The sequence below is a fragment of the Nyctibius grandis genome, chromosome 6 (assembly GCF_013368605.1).
Source record: "Nyctibius grandis isolate bNycGra1 chromosome 6, bNycGra1.pri, whole genome shotgun sequence".
NCBI lineage: Eukaryota > Metazoa > Chordata > Aves > Nyctibiiformes > Nyctibiidae > Nyctibius > Nyctibius grandis.
In genome coordinates this window covers 53571642-53594857 of record NC_090663.1, presented here as the reverse complement: position 1 = coordinate 53594857, position 23216 = coordinate 53571642, and the positions used below count along the sequence as shown (strand labels likewise).

Sequence of the window (23216 nt, the reverse complement as noted above, 5' to 3'; positions counted from 1 at the left end):
TAGCACTCTGTCAGCTAGACAACTTCCTGCCTCACCTGTATGTAAAATGGACCTCTAACAGCACCACTGAAGGCAATCGGATTAAATCATAAGAGTGAGGAGTCTTCATACAAGGAAGTCTTGTCCTAAGGCTTCATAGGAAGCATCAGAGTCCTACTCCAGAAGCATGAGTCCTACTCTTTGTATTAATAAAACCAGCATTGTCCTAAACGTAATGTAAAATTTTAACTTAAAACAAAAATTAGGCCCATCATACCAAAATTCACCATCTTTTTGAGCTATAAATCTTCATAAACACCCAGCTGGAGTACATACTGTTTTTTTTCTGAGTTTGAGAAAGGCCTTTTTTGAGTGAGGATTAAGATATGATATGATTAAGCCTTTTTAGCATTGTCCCACATGCACCACAAAATTCTGATTTAAGACAAAAATTAAGTATACCATACTGAGATTCTGAGACATCAACTTTTTGATCTATAAAGGTTCATAAATGCCAAAGTGGAGTACAACACTGGTTTGGGTGGGGTTTTTTTCTGAGTTTGGGAAAGCATACAAGTGATGTTTTACATCCAGCTCTGGAAGGATCCTGTTGACAACAGAGTCATTTATTTTTCTACATTTTAGTTTTCACCATTGCAAAGCACATCGAGAAGATGGTACTACATAAAGCAAGAATATAACTTCATAATAAAATACACTATAAGAAATGTTGAAACATTACTTTAAAATGTATCAAATGCCCATCAAGATTATTTCAGACCATGATGAGGAAACTTCTGGTCCTACACAGCAACCCTTCTTCCTTAGTCTTCATCGACAGTAGGTGCAGAAGTTACTGCGAAGTGGTGTTCACCTCTGAAGACTCTAACATGTTCTAGACATTCTCAAGCACAGGAACCATCCTACCCACCTTTTCTGTAGCTCAGAGAGTATGAATGAGAGCTATCTCGTCTTGGGTAAGATTAGAAAGAAGTAGGATCCGTGACATACATCTGCATTTCTTCTTCACAAATCTTGCTGTCAAAATTTACCTGTGTGAATTGTCAGAACTTCTTAATGTACAGAAAATGAAGTGCAGATGTTGGGGGCAGATTTGGTGAGTAATTACATGCAGTGCTGAATTCACCGCTTTTCAAATACGCAGAAAAATTAGGAAGATTTAAAGCCAGATCTAAGGTTATATCTTAAGCATTCCTATGCTGAGAGCAGTGCTCTAGTGTGATTATAATTGTCAGCTTATATGCTATTTTTTATTTGGACTTGTTTCATCTAGTGGTGTTTACAACAACAGATATTTTTTCTGAGTTTTGCAAAAAAAAAAAGCAATGCTATGCACACTTCTGTCAAATAATGAAGGACCATTTCTAATATGACTAGAGTTGTTAAAGTTCCCTTGTAAGCACCACTAATTATCGAATTAGAAATACAAAAAGAAACAGCTTATCATTTCCATCCACTTGTTAATTCATAGCATAGCACACAAATGCTTTGGCATTTGGTACAAATTGAAAAAATGAAAATTTCCAGATCTGGATGTGGAAACAGCAGCTGGGAGCACACAGGAACTTTCTCAAATGGATTTGCCGCCAATACAGAAATTGATTTTCCATCTACAACTGATATCTTGTGGGAGGCACAGGTCATATTTCTTTTCTATCCACATATTCATGTCTCCACATGACTGCTTTCTCCTAAGCCTCCAGCCCTCCAGTTGTGCCACACATGACATCCCTCCACCAATGATTAGTCTTTGCACGAAGGAAATGAAAGCAGGCATGTGCTGGAAGATAAGGATAGCTTCAACCCTTTAAAGGAACTATAAGACCAAAGCATTATTGTTTTTCAAAACCAAAGTCACTAACCTGTATATGTTTATCAGTCATGAAGCTGCCTTACATTTCTGTCTGCACTGCTGCTGCCCAGCAAAGCCTGATGAAACCAGTGTCTGGAGCCAGGGCTAGAGCAAGCACCACTTGGCTTGGATCAAAAGGTAGAAGCCATCCGTATATTACCAGTGCACGGTAAGGCAACCCAAATACAATTCAGTTCAAGCAACACGCAGAAAACTGAGGTGTTTAGCAGAACAGAAGGGAACAAGCATAAGGAAGTCTATGTGCCCATATGCACAACAAGTGGGTGAAGGAAAGGACCGAACCCCAGTGCTCGCACACCCTCCCATGGGAAGGTCTACCAGACCCTCTTCGAAGTGCACGCTTTTACATGAGTCTTGAGTTTTCTGCTTTTGCTTTGATGTTTACCATGGGAAGTGGCTCTTGGGTGCCAGCCCAGGGCGGTGGCACTGGCACCCCAGGGAGCAGAGCCCAGAGCCAGGGGGCCCTGGGGGCAGCACATACCCCCTGCCCATGCCTCCAGAGCTCCAAAACAGCCATTACTTGTGGCAGGAGCAGAGGATGCCCAGGTCACTGCCCTCTGCCAGCAGGACCTGCAGGTATGGAGCCTGCAGCAGAGGCTTGGTTACATATCAGGCTGCCATCACCAGTTTGGTAGCTGCCACAGGAAACCTCTCTGGTCGGTCCCCAAGCTTGCTGGCACCTACAGGCTCAGATCCTCCTGGAAACAACAAGCAGCCACCACTGCCAGCACTGCCCACAGCAGAGGTGCTGGGGCCTCCTTGCATCCAGGTGCTGCTGTGGGACTGGCACTGGGTACACGTTCATTTCCTTCTCCAAACAACTGACTTACTGGTATACAGTCAGGACATCTCTTTCTTACCCTATGATCCGTCTTGCATGAGAATATAAACCGGGATTCAGGTTGTAAGTGTACTATGGCTATGTTTATAAACACTGGTTTTAATACAGTAACAGCACTTTGTTTAAACAGGCAAGATTATTTATTAAGACAGGCTACATAGAAGGTACATTTAAGGCATTGTTTCCACTTGGACTGTCTGTGTTCCTCTCATTTTCTTGAAAAGTGGCCATCTGCCATATCAGCATCTTCCCATCTTGAAAATTTGGACATCCTTTTTATTTTCACTGCAAGCAGAAGAAAAATATTTTAGAAAAGAAGCACTACACTTGAATTTAAGAGAGGCATTTTATAAAGTGGACTCTCACATGTCTTTCTATGTGTTCAATTAAATGCAGTGATGCATTTAATTGCATCACGGCAAACATTACTGCAAAGTAACTGTGGTGCAAAGATTTATGAATCACGCACACAGAGCAAGTAACTTAACAGAGACAGCCTCACTTCAGGCTTTGTTACCTGTGAAAAGGTGATAAAGCCATCTGCAAATCTGAGAAGTATGAAACCACATGACAAATCTCGCAATGAGGACTAAAGCGTCCATTACAAAGCACTAACGCAAGTCAAACTTCACAGTCCCTGAAGTGGGAACCAGTTCTAATGCTTACAAAATTTCCCCCTTTCACATGGAAATTCAGTGGGAAGGGCGTGCATCCTGATGCATCTCTGCATCCCAGGCTTCACTAAAATTTGAATGTGTGATTCTCTGAACATTGGAATCTTCTTTAAGGAAATTTTAGTCAAGTCTCCCTTAGTTTGGGAACATTAGATTTTTTTTTGGAAGTCCCATACATGGTACTTTGGGGTGCTCCATTTACAGATCTCAGTTTACCAAGCAAGTGCAGATTCAAAAAGAAAGCGATAGAACGCAAACTGCCCTAGATCTTCAGTTCGCTTCCCTATCTTAATAGAATCAAGCTGGTTTACTCCTCATGAAATTCAAGAGGCTTATGATTACCCAAAAGCAGGGATAATCTGTACTAATAGTTGTATCAGGGATCTTTTAACCAGAGGGTATTGGAGCAGATTAGGAATATGAAAGGAAAAATCAAGCCCAGCGGATGTAAAACACATGTAAAGATGTAATAAAAATCTCTGGCTGAAGGACAGCCCTTATGCCAAACCCTGCAGAGGCAGCTCAAGCTGCTGTGTCTCTTTCCAAAGAGCTTGTGGTGCTGCCAGACCAGTTTTAAATTAAGATCAGCTGTTGTCACTGCTACTGGACACTAAGCGTAGAAGAAACCTGGGATTTGCATTTGAGCACCCACTTAAGAATGGATTAGATCTATGCTTTAAAAAAAAAAGGCAGGGAAGAAGACCAGCTTTGGTCTTACAGTTAATGGGCTGCACTGCAGAACCAGAATGGCCAGGGTTTATGCTGCACCTTTGCTCCAGATGTCTCATTGTCATGGATCAGCCACTGCAACCTCTCCTGCAGTACTCCTGATGCACATGGGGCTTTCCAGGTGCCCACACAGTCTTGCATGGCTAAAAGAGCCCATGGACAGTACTGCCTTGGTCATCATGAAAGTACAACTCCCTCTAAAAGGTCCTTTAATGGGCTTAAACATGGGCTGGAAGTGACCTGCAAAGTGGCTGTTGAGAATCACCTAAATTAATTTAGAAGTGACTGTTTTGTAATTCACTATGGGCTATGCCCTTATTTCTGTTTCTACATCACCACATTACACTGTGTATCTCAGCAACTACTGGTCATGCAGCTTGTTAAGAAGGGTAGAATGATCTCTCTGTTCTCCCCTCCTAAGGAGTGTGAGAGACTGTCCCTTAGACTCCTTGAAGTGAAATGATCATTGCTTATGCCCATGAACTTTTTCAAAGCTGAATTTCTTCCAAGAAGACAAAGTGTTTTATCCTTGTTGTGTTCATGCCAAGTCAAACACTTTACAACAACTCCAGACTGAACTAGAAAGGCACTGAGTACGCCAACTACTAAATTATACTAATACTATAAAACCTTATACTAATAAGGTTTATGTCGTAAGGGCAAAAGGGTTCTGGGACAGGAATTAGCAGGGCTCATTCGGAGAGCTTTAAACTAGATTCGAAGGGGGATGGGGTGGTAGCTGGGCTTGCACCACTGGGGCAACGCTCTAGTGTTGAGGTAGACCAGGAGGCCTCCCATACCCCTGGGGTGAAATTGGTGTGCTCAGCTCGCTCCCTGAAATGCCTGTACACCAATGCACGCAGCATGGGGAATAAACAGGAGGAGTTAGAAATCCGTGTTCGGTCGGGGGGCTATGATCTAGTGGCAATTACAGAGACTTGGTGGGACACCTTGCATGACTGGAATGTGGTCATGGATGGCTATTTCTTGTTCAGGAAAGACAGGCCACTAAGGAGAGGTGGTGGAGTTGCTCTTTATGTGAGTGAGCAGCTAGAATGTATTGAGTTCTGTCCAGGGGCGGATCAGGAGCGAGCTGAGAGTTTGTGGGTGCGAATTAAGGGGCAGGCTGGCAGGGGTGATACTGTTGTGGGTGTCTATTACAGGCCACCGGATCAGGATGAGGAGGGTGATGAGGCCTTCTACAGGCAGCTGAGAGCAGTCTCGCAATTACAGGGTCTGGTTGTCATGGGGGATTTCAACTACCCTGATATTTGCTGGGAGGCCTACTCAGCCAGCCATCCTTAGTCCAGGAGGTTCCTCCAGTGCATTGACGATAACTTTCTGATGCAAATGGTGGATGAGCCAACTAGGAGAGGAGCGCTGCTGGATCTTATCCTCACTAACAAGGAGGGTCTGGTTGAAGAGGTGAAGGTTGAGGGCAGCCTTGGTTGTAGCGACCATGAGATGGTAGAGTTCAGGATCTCATGTGGCAGGAACAGAATAGCTAGCAGAATCGCAACCCTGCACTTCAGGAGGGCCAACTTTGGCCTTTTCAAGCAATTGCTAGGGGAAATCCCATGGGACAGGGTACTAGAAGGTAAGGGGGCCCAAGATAGTTGGTTAGCATTCAAGGACTACTTCTTCTGAGCTCAAGATTGGAGCATCCCAACAGGTAGGAAGTCAAGGAAGGGTACCAGAAGACCTGCATGGTTAAACAGGGAACTGCTGGGCAAACTGAAGTGGAAGAAGAGGGTGTACAGATCATGGAAGGAGGGGCTGGCCACTTGGGAGGAATAGAAATCTGTTGTCAGAGGATGTAGGGAGGCAACTAGGAAAGCTAAGGCCTCCTTGGAATTAAACCTTGCAAGAGAGGTCAAGGACAACAGAAAGGGCTTCTTCAAATACATTGCAGGTAAAGCCAACACTAGAGGCAATGTAGGCCCACTGATGAATGAGGTGGGGGCCCTGGAGACAGAGGATAAAAAGAAGGCAGAGTTACTGAATGCCTTCTTTGCCTCTGTCTATACTGCTGGAGGCTGTCCTGAGGAGCCCCGGACCCCTGAGGCCCCAGAAGAAGTCAGGATAGAGGAGGAATCTGTCTTGGTAGATGAGGGCTGGGTCAGGGACCAATTAAGCAATCTGGATGTCCATAAATCCATGGGCCCTGATGGGATGCACCCGCGGGTGCTGAGGGAGCTGGCGGAAGTCATTGCTAGGCCACTCTCCATCATCTTTGCTAAGTCGTGGGCAACGGGAGAGGTGCCTGAGGACTGGAGAAAAGCGAATGTCACTCCAGTCTTCAAAAAGGGCAAGAAGGAGGACCCGGGTAACTAGAGACCGGTCAGCCTCACCTCCATCCCCGTAAAGGTGATGGAACAACTTGTTCTTGGTGCTGTCTCTAGGCACATCAAGGACAGGGGGATCATTAGGGGCACTCAGCATGGCTTCACCAAGGGGAAGTCATGCTTAACCAACTTGATAGCCTTTTATGAGGACATAACCCGGTGGATAGATGATGGTAAAGCAGTGGATGTGGTCTATCTTGATTTCAGTAAAACATTTGACACGGTCTCCCACAGCATCCTCGCAGCTAAACTGAAGAAGTGTGGTCTGGATGATCGGGTAGTGAGGTGGATTGTGAACTGGCTGAAGGAAAGAAGCCAGAGAGTGGTGGTCAATGGGACAGAGTCCAGTTGGAGGCCTGTGTCTAGCGGAGTTCCGCAAGGGTCGGTACTGGGACCAGTACTATTCAATATATTCATTAATGACTTGGATGAGGGAATAGAGTGCACTGTCAGCAAGTTCACTGATGACACCAAACTGGGAGGAGTGGCTGACACACCGGAAGGCTGCGCAGCCATTCAGAGAGACCTGGACAGGCTGGAGGGTTGGGCGGGGAGAAATTTAATGAAATATAACAAGGGCAAGTGTAGAGTCCTGCATCTGGGCAAGAACAACCCCATGTACGAGTACAAGTTGGGGACAGAGCTGTTGGAGAGCAGCGTAGGGGAAAGGGACCTGGGGGTCCTAGTGTACAGCAGGATGACCATGAGCCAGCAGTGTGCCCTTGTGGCCAAGAAGGCCAATGGCATCCTGGGGTGTATTAGAAGGGGTGTGGTTAGCAGGTCAAGAGAGGTGCTGTTCCCCCTCTACTCTGCCCTGGTGAGGCCGCATCTGCAATATTGTGTCCAGTTTTGGGCCCCTCAGTTCAAGAAGGACAGGGAACTGCTAGAGAGAGTCCAGCGCAGAGCCACGAAGATGATTAAGGGAGTGGAACATCTCCCTTATGTGGAGAGGCTGAGGGAGCTGGGTCTCTTTAGCTTAGAGAAGAGGAGACTGAGGGGTGACCTCATTAATGTTTATAAATATGTAAAGGGCAAGTGTCAAGAGGATGGAGCCAGGCTCTTCTCAGTGACATCCCTTGACAGGATAAGGGGCAATGGGTGCAAGCTGGAACACAGGAGGTTCCGCATAAATATGAGGAAAAACTTCTTTACGGTGAGGGTGACCGAACACTGGAACAGGCTGCCCAGAGAGGTTGTGGAGTCTCCTTCTCTGGAGACATTCAAAACCCGCCTGGACGCGTTCCTGTGTGATATGGTCTAGGTAATCCTGCTCTGGCAGGGGGATTGGACTAGATGATCTTTCGAGGTCCCTTCCAATCCCTAACATTCTGTGATTCTGTGATTCTGTGATTCTATTAAAGAAAAAAAAATCAGGATAGTATCTGATCACCCTGTGCCCCTTCAGACCAAAATGTGTGTTTCTGAGCATGTGAGATGCCAGCAAAAAAAAAGATGGTTAAGCTAAAAATCTGTCTTATGTGTGTAACTGGATTAAATCCCATGTTTCACACAAAACACGTATATTACATCTCATACTAATAAGATGTAAGCCCCATCATGAATTATTTAAGGAATTGAGTGGAAATAAACAGCAGGCTTGGCTAGAACACCCTTTGTGCTATGTGCAATGCTGTATTCAGGAATCTACTGTTTTGATAGTCTTGCACAGATCATTGTATCTCATGCCATTTTGCAAATTTTTATTGTCTCCTTTCTGATATCCAATTCATTACAAAAATACTGTATTACTCTTTCCAGTTTGACTGTAAAATGCTGATTACTGCTTTTAAACCACAGTATTTCAAACTGCTGTGACTTCATCCTTTAACAATTTCAGCTGAATATTTGTCTGCTTACATGAATGTCAAGTGGAGCTATGTAAAATGCCTCATTAATGTCATGGAGGAACACTTCTTTTTCCTCCTACTGTGCTAGGCCAGTTATCTTGCCAAAAAAATAAATCTCACAGATTTGGTCAGATTATTTCTGACAAATCTGTATCAGCTTTGCTTACTCTCTTTTTTACCACTGGCTGTCTGCAAGTCAATTGCTTAATAACTTACTCCATCATTCTAGGCAGCAAAGACGTGTAGCTCCTAACATGTAACTTGCCAGCACCTCTTTTCTCCTCTTTTCACAGATTGTACTCTGCGTGCCCCTTGATTCCCTGCTTGTTTTTTTTTTTCCCCCAGACTATAGGTTTACTAATTCTCTTTGCAATTTGTCATTTTCTTGGGTAGTTTGTGATGTACTCTGGTGAAAAAGTTACCAAATTCTGCAGATCTGCATACCTTTAAAAATACTTTGACACGTTTTGGGACTTTCTTTATATTTCCTTAAGTGTCTCTTGACACCTTTGACACTTTCCTTATTCTGGCCTATGTTCCCTCTGTTTTGGTCATTTGAATTTTGTAAATTATCTGGTCACAATTAATCTTTCCCCTGCCCCGAAGTCAGAAACATATTTCAGCCTTCCTTTTCTTGAGACCTCTCTGTTTGTAATTTTGTAAATGCCCATCACTGTTGTTCTGCTACTCTCACTTCTTCCCTCTGCTGGAAACAGAAATTCTGTTATTTCCTTTATATAAATTCCTTTCACCATCAAATTCAATTCATAAGCAGTTTCTCTCAGTTTGTACTGAGAAGACTCTCTATAGAGGTTTCCAGTCAATGATAATGGGGGGTAACAATGCTCATTAAGTACGGATTTTCTATGTTTTCAATTTGTTTAAAAAAAAATATTAAATTATTAAAGAATAAAATACTGTCTCTCAAATATTAGATTTTTTTTTATTTATTTTTAAACAATCTGCATGGCAAAATAGTATTTTCTCCTAACATTTGGCATTCTTACTCTTCTCTATGAAAGGAATTACAGGAGACTGGATCTTGAATAATTTTGTAGTAAAAGCTGCATTTGGAGTGGGATAATTCATGTTTTCTGATGGAGAGTGTGGAAGAGTCTGGTATTATATTTAATGGCAATGTGGCATTTTATGAGATGACAGGCAGCCCCCTCTGAGATGCTTCTCCTTAAGAATTACAAACGCAAATATTCAGTACTCCCAGCTAACTGAATCCAATCATCTAATCTGTTGCAAGGGATTGACAGTTGAGAGGACACTGCTAAAACTGCAGTTTCACTGCTAAAACTGCAGTTTCACAGCGTGTGAATGATCCAAAGCCAATAATCTATCCGTTAACTGGGATGTCAGGGTGAATACCTTGCTTGCGCATAGGGAAGGGAAGGTTAGGATGTCAATTAAGTGACTACCTGTTGGAAAGGCAGAGCACACACTCGTTTGAGTAGGTCTCTCCATCGGTCCCACAAACTGGATCGTAGTTCCTTGGACACCCAGGAATACCATACTTGTAGCAGGCAGGCTGTGGGAGACAGGTACATAAGAAGTCTAAGATACACCATTTAAAACACGTCTCTGATCAGCTTCTGATCTGAGAGCTTCTGAGGAATAATGGCACGCTCATGCACAGAAAGGAGCGCTCAACAGGAGCTGGCACAGCGTTATCAAGTGCCACATTATCTTTCATGCTCTTATGGGAATTTATCACTTGAGGCTTGGCTTCTGCTGCCTGGCACGGCTTGAGCTGTGGTGTCAGGACATATGTGTGCTACAAAACTCAGCTCTTTCCGATGCCTTAACGCCAGCGGGACACACGGACAGCGAGTCCCGGTGAAGGGCAACCGCAGACCAAGCTGGTAAGGGATGGGAATGGCCAGGGCATGTGTGCTGCAGCCCTTCGCAGGCGGGTGCCAGGCTCCCGGGGTCCCTCAGCTGTGGGGAGAGACCCTCTGCTCAGCCCCGGGGCTCCGGGGCCAGGGCCAGGCGCTCCCTCTGCCGGCGTCAGGCCCGGGGGAGGGGCCGCCCCTCACCGGGGGGCCTGGCTGGCGACACGGAGGGCAGCGGGGACCGTCCTTCCCGGAGAGGACGGGGCAGGCCGCACTCACCGGGATGCTGGCAGCGGCGCCGGGACGCGAGAGGAGCCCTGTGGAGAGCAACGAGCATTAACGGCGCCTGGTCCCGCCCGGGTTCCCCCCGACCTCCCCCGGGACCAGCCCGTGTCCGTTACCGGTCCCGTCCCCCCGATCAGCCGGTGTCCCGTCCCGGCACCCCCCGACCTGCCGGTGTCCGGCACCGTCCCGTGCCTGTTCTCCCCCTGCCCCGGGATGGCTGATGCCCGCTACTGGCTTAGGCTCTGCGGCCGCCCCCCCAAGCCGGCCGGTGCCCGGTACCGGTTCAAGTTTCCCCTTCCCCGGGACGGGACCGGCGGGGCACGGTACCGGCCCGGTTCCCGCTTCCCCGGGACTAGCTCGTCCCCCTCGACCGCCACTGCCCCGGCGCCGTGCGCCCGGTACCGGCGAGGAGGGCAGGCAGCAGCACCAGCACAGACACCGGCACGGCCATGTCCACGAACAACCGCCAACAACGGCCAACAACGGCGAACAACGGCCAACAACGGCGAACAACGGCCAACAACGGCAGCAGGCGCGGGCGGAGTGGGGCCGCCGGGGCGCAACGGCCGCGGCGGAGCGCGGGGGGCGGCGCGGGCGGGAGCGCCGGGCGCTGGCGCGGGGAGGAGCTGGGGGGGCACTGGGATGCCACGGGGGGGACGTGCGGGCTGAGGAGCCGCGGGGCACCCACAGGAGTGGGAAGGCCCCGGGGCGTCCCGGAGAGGCAGGGAGTAAGGTCCCACCGCGGGGAGTGGTGGCACCGGTGAGGCGGGAGGCGCCGGGACAGGTGGGGAGGGGTGTGCTATCGTCTCACCTGTGGGTTTGGGGAGGGGGCAGGCACCTCCAGAGGGACCTCCGGGTGTGGAGAAGGGATAGGGACTCTCCCTCGGGGTGCTGGGGGCATGTGGGGTTAGGGTGCCCGAATCCTGTCCTTGGCAAGCAAGCCTGTGCCTGCCCTACCAGTAGGTCCCCATGGGGTCGCTTTTCCCTGCCATTTCCACTGAGAAGCCCCAAAATATCCAGTAGTCAGCAACTAAACAAGCTCAGCTTTTGCGATGCAGAGCAGTGCAGAAAGCTTTAATGTCAGGGCCGTGCAGGAGGGCAGCAGGGTTAATGGTGGGCGCCCGCCTGTAATTTCAGCATTTCCCGGGCTTCCCTGCTTGACTTCACCTCATTAGCGTTGCGCTTTGATTGCGGAGTGTCTTGGGCAATGCGGGGAAGTTGGAAACACGCATGCAGTGCCATGTGGCTGTTAAGGTCATAGCCCCTGTCCCATCATAAAGTGACATGAGATGGCTTGTACTGAGCTATGAGTGCGTTCCTGCCAAGAGGAAAAGAAAATCAACACAGCCCCAGCAATAAAGCCAACCTGCCTGCATCTGAAGTCATGGGAATCCAGGCCAGCGGGGCTGGAAAGGCTTGGCACACTGTCCTGTCAGAACGACTGGGTGTCTGGGCAGTGCAGCTCTCCAAGGAGTATCTCATCTGTTAGTCACTGATAAGAGCGTTTAGCTTTGCAGAGCCCAGGGTCTAGCTTCACACAGAGTCTGGCTCTGGAATTGTTTTTATGCAGTTTCCTAAAATCTAGAGCACGGGCTTCTTGCGAAATGGCCTGTGCTTGTGTATATGAGCTGGGATTTAGACCTGCCAAGAGTTTTGGTATGTCCTATATGGGTACATATGCAGGCATCACACACATCCTTCTTGTCTCTGTTTCAGCCTCCAGGTCCTTCCAAGCATGGCTTTTCTTCTCCTGTATGTTTCTGACAGAGTGCCCTGCCTGCATGGCATCACAGAATCACTGAATCACAGAATGTTAGGGATTGGAAGGGACCTCGAAAGATCATCTGATCCAATCCCCCTGCCGGAGCAGAAACAGTCAGGTTATTTTGTTATCTGCTGAATATGTTCTTGTTCCTCCAGGTAACCTCTGCAAATTGACCGCAGTGTTAGATTTCCATTCAGAGCACACCTTTGAAATGAATACCCATCACAAGGGATGTTTCATGCAAAAGCCTCTGGCTTGGATATTTTAAGCAAGATGCCTAATCAGAGTGTTTTGTGGCTGGTGGAGCATGTAGAGGGGTGTTTCTCTCTACTTGATCTCCTTCCCTAGCTTTGTCCAAGTTTTTGACCCAGCTTTGCCTGCTAAGCCATTTGAGAAGAAAACATCTTTCTGTTACCTTGTTGTTGGTGGGGTGGTTGCTGGATTTGCCGTCCTTGGGGGACCTAGAGAGATTTCCTTGGGAGAAGGATCATCAGGGGGTTAAATACTGGAAAGTTAGGCCAGAGTGGGTTTCCTTGCTTCTTGAAGGTGTGATTTTTCAAAGGAAAAGATGCCAGATGAAGGTGAAGAAAGCAAAACCAAGGGGAAGGTGAAGAAAGCAAAACCAGGGGTAGGAGTTATCTCTTAAGTTGTTAATTTCTTAAGTTCGTGTCACTAAACAGTTAAGTGCAAAGCTCTTGCATGGAGCTGTGTTTGCACAGGAAAAAACCCAAACACAACAAACCAAGTAAGGGCTCAATGCCTCAGCAGTTGGTAGCCCAGACAAGCTTTCTCCTGAACAACTCCAGCACAGCAAGCACAAGATGGATGTGTACTGTCATCATGTCGCCTAAGAGAATAGCTGCCCCCAAAAAACATTCTCCACACTAATGTGTTTTCCAATGAGTTAATTACATGCTCATCAATTTATTGCACTTGATTCCAGATAAATGGGGTAAGTGGGACCATTTTGGTTCAGTTGTCTCTCTGTGACAGTAACATGAACTTATTTACAGCCATGTGATCTGTCCTGAGCGCTTCCCCTTGATGTTGCAGAGAAAATATGGAAAAGTAATCTGCAGGTGCTTTATCAACTCTCAACGTGACATTCATATTTTAACTTGGTGCCAGTCCAGCCTCCTTAGTGCTGAAAGCATTTCATTTCACTTGTTCAAATTCTTTCCACTGAGAGTATTTAAATTTGTCTTATTTGAATAAAATTTTAAAGACAGGTCTTTAGAGAAGGGAAAATGAAAGAAATGAGATTTTAAACAGAAGAAAAGATAACTTACACAACTTTTCTTCTGGCAAGATAGAGTATCTATTAGAAAATACCCATTTTCTTCCATAAATTAGTAAGAACTGGAGGCAAGGAAGAGGATAATTATGCAGAGGGCTTCTTAATAGCCTTTGTATCCTGTTAAGACATTTCTGATATGAATGCTGAGTCACTGGAAAAGAAAATTGCAGAATTATTTGCATACCTCCTAGAAGTTATCTTCTTGTTAACATCAGGTAGCTGATTAATAAACATGGAAGATAATAATGATCCTAGCATACAGGCTGCAGGGAGCAATACATAATTAGAAGTTACAACCCTACAGAGAAGGTCTGTTTCTGCCTTAGTGGAATAACCCTCTGTGCTTGGAACCTAGAATTTATTTGAACTTCAGTCACTTTTCTATGTAAATGCATGTGACTCCCTGAAAGAAAAAAGTTCCTTTTGGGAGTTGATATGTACTTCATATTCTTCTGCCGACCAGTGGTTAGGTACCAGCAAGTTTGTGACCCAAGACACAAAGATTTTGTGACTGAAAGATATTGAGAGCACCAGAACTGACTAAGGGCAGGTTTCGTACCAGAAGTGCGTGCCTCTGTCCTTCGCTTGGAGTAAAGCAGTGAAATGCGTGAGAGTCTTTGTCTGGCCTGGAGAATAAAGGGCATAGTTCAGAGCCTCAGGTTCACCTAAGAAGAAAGTGGTTGTATAAGAAGGGGTGACTGAGTATTTACCACTGCTTCCAGCAGGGCTGGCCTGTAGTCAGGCTGCGTCTTGGAAGAAACAAAATAAAACAATCTGCTGAGCAAAACCTTGGGTGTTGAAACCCTTCTGGGGCTCCTTGGTCTTGCTGCTCCTCCAATGAGTGCTAGCCAGGTTCTTCTGAGATGTATCTGCTGCAAAGATTGGCCATTAATTGTGACCACTCTAGTTACGGTGACAGGAAGGTCCTTTTATGGCTCCACCTATATAGTTTATCCTCAACCACTCATGACTGCCCTGCTTGCTGGAGATGCTTGACTGCTTGGGTCTGCCTGTGGGAGTGTTTCCTCTCTTAAATCTGTGCAAATCAGCTAGGTGAGCAAAGACCTACTGCTAAAAATTCCTAAGTACCTCAGTCACATTGGACTGAAGTGGCAACCTCTGGCACAAGGTCATGGCATGGGTAGGTCCAGCTTTTTCCAAGATGAGAATGTTTGTTCCGTATCTCCCCAAACCATGCTAAGCAAAATAGGAACGGTTTTTATATACAATCAGCAATGAGTAGATCTTAAATGAAATAGCCAGCAATTAAGGTAGATACCAACAAACTGGAGCAAAAAGAATTCAGTTGAATGTGGAGTGGACTCAATATCAAGAAAAACTTTTAGACAAAGAATGATAAATGCCATTATCTGATGCTCCTTTTTAAATAATTGAGTTCCCTTGTGGAAAACTGAACTTGCCCCACTCTTAGTGTTTATCAGAAAGAAAATATGTTGAAGACTTGTGGACTCTGACATCTTCATCCTTGGGGATTTTGAAGACTCAGGTAGACAAGGTTACGACTTTGCTGATCTACTGTTGGCAATAGTCCTGTTCTGAGTGGGACAGTGGGTGAGACACCCCAGAGGTTCCTGCCACCCATCACTGCCATGACTCTGTGTCCCTGGCCCTGGAATCCATTCAGAGCTTTCATCTGCTGATTCATACTGCGTTTACTTGTGTCACCTATCCTCCTGAAATCGATGGGCATCAGGCACCGGAAGGATGGAGACTTCCATTGAGAGACAGCCCAAAACTCATGCCTGTGCTATGGACTTTTACCCATATAATTTTGCAGCATTTCAATAGCAACAAAACGCTGGATATACAGCTTAACACAGGTATCAAAAATGTATTTCGTGGTGCCATTTATTCCTGTTAATTGAAATGTTATAACCTTTGTTGGGAAAGAGCGTTTGGCTGGCATATCTGTGGCAGGATGGGTGTGCCAAAGCTGAAGGGACAACAGGTTGTTATTTGTCGGGTCCTCAGGAATGTATCAGTGAGACACAGCCAATTTCTGGGAGTGCAGAAGTGCCTGCATGGCACTAGAAAGGACTTCAATATGTTACTTACTCTTCTACCATCTGAAAAAATTGGGTGGGGATCTGGGTTATAAACATTAGCAGTGTTCTCTGTTATTCTCTGATTCATGGAAAGCATTTGGATTAGTGGATTAACATCTACTTTGTGCTTCTCTCAGTGCCTCCAACAGTAAGGCCACTGAGCCTAATAAAAAACCACAGTATTTCATGAAGATGGGACAAGTGGAGAGCTGTTTTGTACCATTTACAGAAATGAGGTCTCTTTGCAAACAGGGAGTCAGACTGCTTATAGCTTTACTCAAGCACAAGAGCAGCATGGGCTTAGGTGGCAGAGCAAATTGGGAACAAGCTAGGAGACGCCAGTTCTCGGTATAAAATTAGTTCACAATTAGTTTATTGAAAGAGGGCTGATCTATCACCTCATCTGCTTAAAAGAGATATAGGGAGAGGTCTTAGCCTGTTGTAGTGCCAGGAGGATTGGGACTAAGGCATTAGATTGCCTGCTACCTTAGACTGGAGGCTTCAGCAGTGGGGTGTGGAATATCCTCTTTGCCACAGGTAGTGGATGCTAAAAGTTTTAAAATGGGAAAAAATAGAGTTGTAGAGCAAGAAACCATAAGTGGCCTTAACAGCATGAAAATTCCCACTTGAACAGGTTCCTGCACGCAGGAAGGTGACACAGGAGAAGCCTGGCTAAGCATTTGCTCCATTTTTTTCTTCTCTTGGCCATCACTACTGGCCTCTTTTGGAGAGAGAAGGCTGGTGAGAAGCATGCTAGAGTCACACATAACCTGCAGTTAATGTCCTTTTGCAGCTCCCAGTCATATGGGGGAGGATGTTTACATCCACTGAAGCAGCAGGACAGCGCAGCTGGCTCACCCGTGCTGCTTGAGGCAGGCTGACAGGGCGCAGTGCTTGGGCATATCCCAGCTGTACTTGTGCCATGCATGTGAGTCTCTTGCCGTAAATACAGGAGCGTGTCTTTCCACCTGAGTAATTACTGGGGTGAAAGCAAGCAACACCCTTGAAGGAACATAGCACAGGACAATCAAAAATGCTTCTGAGCTACTTTTCAGCCCAACAGCCTGGGGTGGCTCTGCTGAAAGCCTCTTTCCTAAGGCACTGGAGGGCCCCTGCTTCTGGTGAGACTGGGAATGCCCTAGAAATGGTTTGGCATTTGATAGTTGTCCATTTCTGCCAACTTGAACCTGGCACAGCAGCAGGGCAGAGGACAGAGGGGAAAGACCTGGTTTTCCTGAACATTTTTGTCTCCCTGACAATGATTCCTGTAGGGAAGAAGTCAGCAGCACTGAGCAGACTAATAAGGTTTTGGTCTAATTTTTGTGCAGGGGCGATTGGTTCCAGTTGACAAGCTGCCTCCCTGGCCAGGTCCAGAGCACTGAGCTGTGGCATCATCTTTAATTTTGGTAGACTCCTCCAGGCTGTTTTGCTAAAGGCTGGGTTGAAAGGTTCATAGACATGTGGAGGAAGCTTCTCATTTCATCACATTCTGTCACGATCCTCTCAGTGGCATTCCCACCTCCACACCAATAAGAGATTGCTCTGGGGGTCCTATCTGTCACACATAGCCCATGAATCATTCACTTCAGCTGCACTCCTACATTTGCAGTCCCACATAGCCCAAAAGACAGGATCCAGGCCTCAGGGATTCAATTTTGCTCCATCCTGTGCTGTTCTCTGCTGTGTCAGTCACAGATGGGCTATTTATCCTCTCTTATTTCCCACGTGAGCCCCATCTATCACCTGCCTGCCTTTGAAATTATTTTACTGGTTGTCCAACTGCCCACTTTGCGTCCCTGGCTCCCTCCCATCTGTGTGTAACACGGGGGGTGCTCCCTGGAGAGGGGGTGAGCATCTCATGGCGGCTGCATGTGCTGCGTTGTACTATGGCCCTAAGGAGTGTTGCTGACCTGTGGGTAGTACTGCTGGACGCACGGCTGCACGTGCTGCGGGATGGTGGGGAAGGGACTGCTGCGGGTTACCCACATGCTCCTGGAGGATCTGCTTATGCCACCAGTAACCATCACAGCACAAAGCAGCAGCCTTCTGCCTGGCAGAGAAATGTGTGTAGATTGCTGTGATAGTCTTGAAAAGGGGCTTTAGTAGTCTCTGGAGCCTCCAGAAAGCTCCTGAAGGGGTGTCCTGATGGGCAGAAATTAATATAGTTTTCCTTTTCTCTCTCCTCCGGAAGTTTTTTTTCCTGTTGTTTTCAACTTGACGAAGCACATCTGTCTACTTGATCTGTCATGGGCAGATTTACTGGTGCTGGCTTTGACTTCTGCTGTCTGTCTGTGCGCTAGTCCCAATGATGTGTGGCAGACCAGGGCCACACATCCTGCTAGAGGGGAAATGTACTTCGTCTTAGTGATTTGCCCTGCGATCATAACGACTTTGGAGGGAGGTGGCTGATCCCAGTGGCATTTCTTATGACAAAAGTTTTCTCAAAGAGCACAAACTTTGAACCTGAAGACAGGCTGTAAAAGCTTCTTCTAACTGCTGAAGCTATTAAAGAAGTCAGGGCTAAGGGAACCTGCCTGGAAGGCTGCTCACCTTTTTCTGAGTGTTAAGGCTAGACTCTATTGATGACCTGCAGTTATAGAGCAAGGGCCAGGCTGGTGGGTCAGCAGAAACTGTTTTCAGCTGTGAAAGGGCAGAGGCTGTCCATGGGGGTGGGCACAAAGCTGCTACTGAATCAGCACAGTGCTTGAAAGTTAATTGATCCAGCAATGCTTATCTTATTTCCATATGGGAAGACAATTCTGAAAAGTCAAAGGAATCTTCTTCAACGGCCACCTATTTCTCACAAAGCGGGTGGTTTCAGCCAGGGAAGTGTCCATCTGAAACTGCTTTCAGAGACAGCCTCACACCCTCTTCTGTCTCTTCACCCTGCAGGAACAGGCTCTGTGAATGGAGTGGTCACCTGAGAAATACCTAATCCAAGCAGAGCATGTGTTCCCCATCTCTGTCCCAGCAGAGCTTCTGTCCAGCTTCTAGTGCCCTTGGGCTGGGTTTGTGGGACAAGGGCACTGTATCTGATCAGAGCCGGGGGGAAAGGGTTACTGGTAGCTGTCTCCATGGCAGAGGGAGAGCAGGTGGAAGGAAAGGCAGGCAGTAGGGTCAGCATCTCCATTTTTCCTGTGCCTTGTTTACACAGTGCTGTGCCTTGAGCATGTTTCATGGCAACATGTGCTGCAGCTCTCTCTGACCCCATAAACAAAGGTATTCTTATCCTGGGAAAACCTACCCAATGTACTTTATGGTCTCCAAGAGTGAGGATGAACTGCAGATAAGGATTTCAGAGTCGGCTGGTATATCGCAATCAGGGTCAGTCAGGCTTTGATGCCTGTCTGTTGATGTCTGGTAAATGTCTGGTAAAAAGGAGGATAAAAAGACCTTTATTCACCAAGGAAGTTAAGTGATGGCTTGGAGATGGAGATGAGCTTGCTGCAAAAGTGGCAGGCATCATACCCATGAAGGCTCAGTGCTGCTGAAAGCTGTGCCTTCCTTGTGAAGGCCAGTGCCAGAGGTACCACTTCATGATGGGCATGTGTGTGTCTTACTGCCTGCACCACTGCCAGCCACAGCTGCCCGGTCTGTATTTTCATTAGAAACCTGCCATCGGTCAAGGGAGGAGAACAGCAAAAGGAGGAGGAGGAGGTGACAAAGCCTTAGGCTTGCTGGAGGCACCATTTCTGAGTGGTGCTGCTGGATGGAAGACCTACAAAAGGCAGGAGTCCCCCAAAACCTGCCTGGGCTTGAGCATGGTGGAGGATGGTAAATCTCAGCTTTGTTTCCCCCTCACCCTTTCATGGCCTGACCTGGCCTGTACCCCTCCATCACAAAGCTGAGGTTTTGCTTCCTCTTCTTGCTTCTACATTTGGGGCAGTACCTGGCATCCAAGCTATGTATTGGTAGGCCTGCATTCTAGAGAAATCTTTTTTTTTTTTAAGTAGTGTTTGAAATGTTTTTCACCTGCATGATCTTTTTTCCAACAGTAAAGGCAATTTTCATGTGTAATGGAAAAATCTCAGTTTTCCTCTAGATTTTCAACTCCTCTCTCCCCCACATTTTTGGGGAATATTTTGAGAGGGCTGAAAGGGAGGAAGAAAAAATATTTTCTATCTTTTGCAGAGCAGAATCACAGTTACCTGAAGTGCTCTGTAGTTCAACACGTGTGACCAAGGCTCCCCAGCCATTATTGGAAGTATCATACTTTTGGATTAGTTCCACACCCACAAGCAATGTGGGTTTAGGAACTGCAAGAGCTTGGTGTGTGTTTGTCTATCAGTGCTCTCTGGCTCTGCTGAGCCCAGACTTTTCTGATCTGTGGGCCACTCTTGAACTGCTTCACTTAATTAAAATCTTCCCTGGTGAGAGCAGTCCGATCTCGTCTGTGTCTTAGGAATCCCTATTTTGCAAGATTCTGGTGGTTTCTTTGCAAGAGATTTAAATGACTTGGAGGGGAAGGAAGGGCGCAAGAGCGACAGTTCCTGACCAAGTTAGTTGATCGCCCTGAGACATCAAGATTTGACCATAGCTGGTTAATGAGGCCAGGGCTGGTTGGAAGTCTGAGGATGGTTTTCCTCGCTACTGCTCTGGCTCGAGGAGCCTGCAGGCTTGTCCCTGTACCATATGGTGGCAGCCTTGCTCGCAGTCCGTGCTCGGTGTTGCCTGCTCGCATGGCTGGTTTTGTTCGCAACATTTTTTTAGAGTGAAGAGCTCAATGGACCATATACGCTGTCAGCTGGATAATACTGTACTGTGATGTAGTGTGCTCATCCCTACAGCATCAGCAATGCATAACTGCTTCCTTTCCTTGCCATGCTGGAGACATTTACAATTCAGTGTGAAACAGCCCATTTTGTTGGGCTGGGTGCTCCAACATACATTGTCAGGGCTGCACGAGTGACAGGGCTGTGCAGGAATGAGGACGCGAGGATGTTTGGGGCATGTGGGACCTCACCCAGCCTTTCAGATCCCTGGCTGGCAATCCCAGAGGCTTCCAGGAGCTGTGAGCAAGGACTGGTAGCAGGTAGCAAGGGCCATTCCTAGCTGACTCCCTTCCCTTTTTCCCTGCTAATTCATACAGGATTTGCCTTCTCCGTGTTGTGCCTCACTCTGAGCCCCATTTTGGAGGGATGTGGTCTCTTCTGCTGACAGGTTTGCCTGTGCTGGTGCTTGAGGGCAGGAAGGAGACAGGTAGTATTTATTTTGATGGAGCTGCATTGTTGTGTTTTTTGGCGGGGCTTTCCAGCAACAATGGCTTAGCAGGTTGTGGGCATACTTGGGAGTGAGTCACCAAGCAGTAATGACAGTAGGAAGAGGAGAAGAGAAATGCTTCAAGAGTTGTTCAGCTTTTCCTGATGGGAGCCAGACACAGGGGCAAGGTTTACTTGGAGTGGTAGAAAGCATCTAAACTGAAAGGTCACCTGAGGTGATCTGGGGACAGGGCTCAGCTGTGGTCTGTCTCGAATCCTCATGTGTCCCTGTAACTAGCTGATGTGAAGACTTCCTGGCAGATGCATATGATGTTGACAGGAGAACTTTCTACCTGTCAGCTTCTCTAGCCACCAAGAATCTCGTCAGGCTGATGTGACTGTCCTAAGGCATGTTTGCTTCAGTGCAAGCTGTCTTTACTAGAAATCACCCAAACACCTCACATTGAAACAGAGAAGCACTTACTGCTGTAATAAAAGCATCTGCGCAGAGATTACAGTGTGCTGCAACTGGTTTACACTTCACTGAGCCCCAGCAGAAAGGATGTGTGTGGTTTGCAATATTGTTTTTTCCCCTTAATTCTGGCTTTCACTGCTGTTTCTGATCAGAGATGCATACATGGGATAGTAATTAGTTAGGAAATATTTCTTAGGCTGCATTTTGGCAAATGCAGGACTACTGCTAGTGGTTTTGCTCTGCAAGATATGCTGGCCAGGTGGCCTAAATGAGGGAGCTCTGTTCCCTCCATGTTTGTTATGCTTCTGATATGTGTGCTACACTGAGGACTGGTACGCTGTGGACACCATTACCGTGGGATCCTGCAAATCCCAGTTTTCCTACATTTAGAGGCTGTTGCTTGCAGGCACTAATCCCATGATAATGAACATAATATAAAAACCTGCAGAGAAGATAGGGGGGGAAAGTAGATAGGAAATTGATCTGGCAGCATTTTTTCTTAAACATGCATCTAAATTATTTGCAGAACTGAATCTGCGCTGGTGGGTTTCCTTTTCAGCTTATAGCACAGAGGGGACTCTTTGTGGCAGATCTACTTGGTACAGGTGGCTTTGGGCTTCAAGTGGAGGGCTCGGAGCTATGAGATGAATTTGTTGTAGGAAGGAAGTGTAGTGCAGTAACTAATGACAGAATAATATCAGTACAGAGCTTAGGAATGAACTACAGTTGCTGATGGCAGTGTCTCCATGTGCAAAGGACAAAGAAGTCGTAGCTTCTTATGTATTTGCTACTACTTTAGCATGGAGCTTTTCCTGCAAGTAAGTGGCACCGTGCAAGCTCCTCACCCTGTTGCATTGGTCCAGGAGGAGATGCTCCCTGTTTTACTGTGATTCCCAATAGTTCCTTGCACATGACTAGGTTTATCTACCAGACTCTGGAAGCAAACTGGTGGCTAATGCTAAGATTGCCCCTGAGGACTGTGGCTATACTGCCTACAGGAGAGGCAAGCAGTGACCTGGCCTGTGGAGCAGCACCCTTGGGTGCACCCAGCATGTGGGAAGCCTTCTTTCTGTGAGTAGATGTGTGGAGAAATGCTGAGCTGAAGCCAAGGCCCCTAGACGACACCCTTCCACAGTATAATGTTCTGACCTCTTAAAAAGGCCTTCAACCTTGAGTCAAGCTTGCTGTGTTTGGGGTCGTCAGGGTTACTGACATTCCCCCTGAACGCTGTGTTAGAGGAGTTTGGGACAGTGGATCCTTTCTATTTTGGGAATGGTGATGTTAGAGAAACACGGCTTAGGGGTACCTCTAAAAGTGGCAATGGAAAAGCACCAGGGATATATCCTAGCCACTCAGCTCTGGCTTTCTTTTGTTGCTCCCAGCTCTGAATCTGAACAGGTGGTGACCAGTGGCTGCAAAGTCTCATATGCCACATGAAGGGAGTCAAGAAGGGATGGAGGAAAGTTCCAAGCTCTGCTATCCTTCCAGAACTGTTTGGGGAAGAAAGGCCTCATGTCTGTGCCTCTTCGAGTAATCTTTGAGGGTGAACTGGATGTGCAGCAACCCTCAAAGATGAACTGATGCTCTGTTCACCTCAGTTGTCTCTCCAGTCTCTTCTCCTTCTGTGTTCTGGATGCCCATTCCCATGGTGACCATACCTGACATGGACACATGGACACCTCTGCAGTTTCTAGGAGATATCAGCAAGCCTCTTCCACAGGCAGCTGGGGACCAGACACGGAGCAGAAAGTGCAGTGGGAATTTGGGCTTGGGATCACTTGTTCAGAGCAGCTTAGGCATTTGTTTGAGTCCCCCAAAACTCAATAAGGGCTAGAAGGGGAAAGCCTATGCTCTGTACTCATTTGGTGCCAAATCTGGAGCATGCACCCAACCAAGAGCATTGCTGAAAGTTAGAGCTTTGCCCAGAAGTTTTGGAGAAATTAAAAATTTTCACTTTAAAATGCAGCCCCACTTGTGGCT

General features: G+C 46.9%; 1 protein-coding gene across 1 annotated transcript; it reads right to left on the bottom strand.

The window, feature by feature from the left end:
- Positions 1 to 2953: 2953 nt before the first annotated feature.
- On the bottom strand, positions 2954 to 10886 carry SPINK2 (serine peptidase inhibitor Kazal type 2). Its single transcript, XM_068404260.1, has 4 exons — positions 10838 to 10886; positions 10430 to 10467; positions 9737 to 9846; positions 2954 to 2999 (listed from the first exon to the last, which is right to left on the bottom strand). Exons 1-4 carry the CDS (start codon positions 10884 to 10886, stop codon positions 2954 to 2956), a joined length of 243 nt encoding a protein of 80 aa, XP_068260361.1.
- Between the last annotated feature and the right edge of the window lie 12330 nt (positions 10887 to 23216).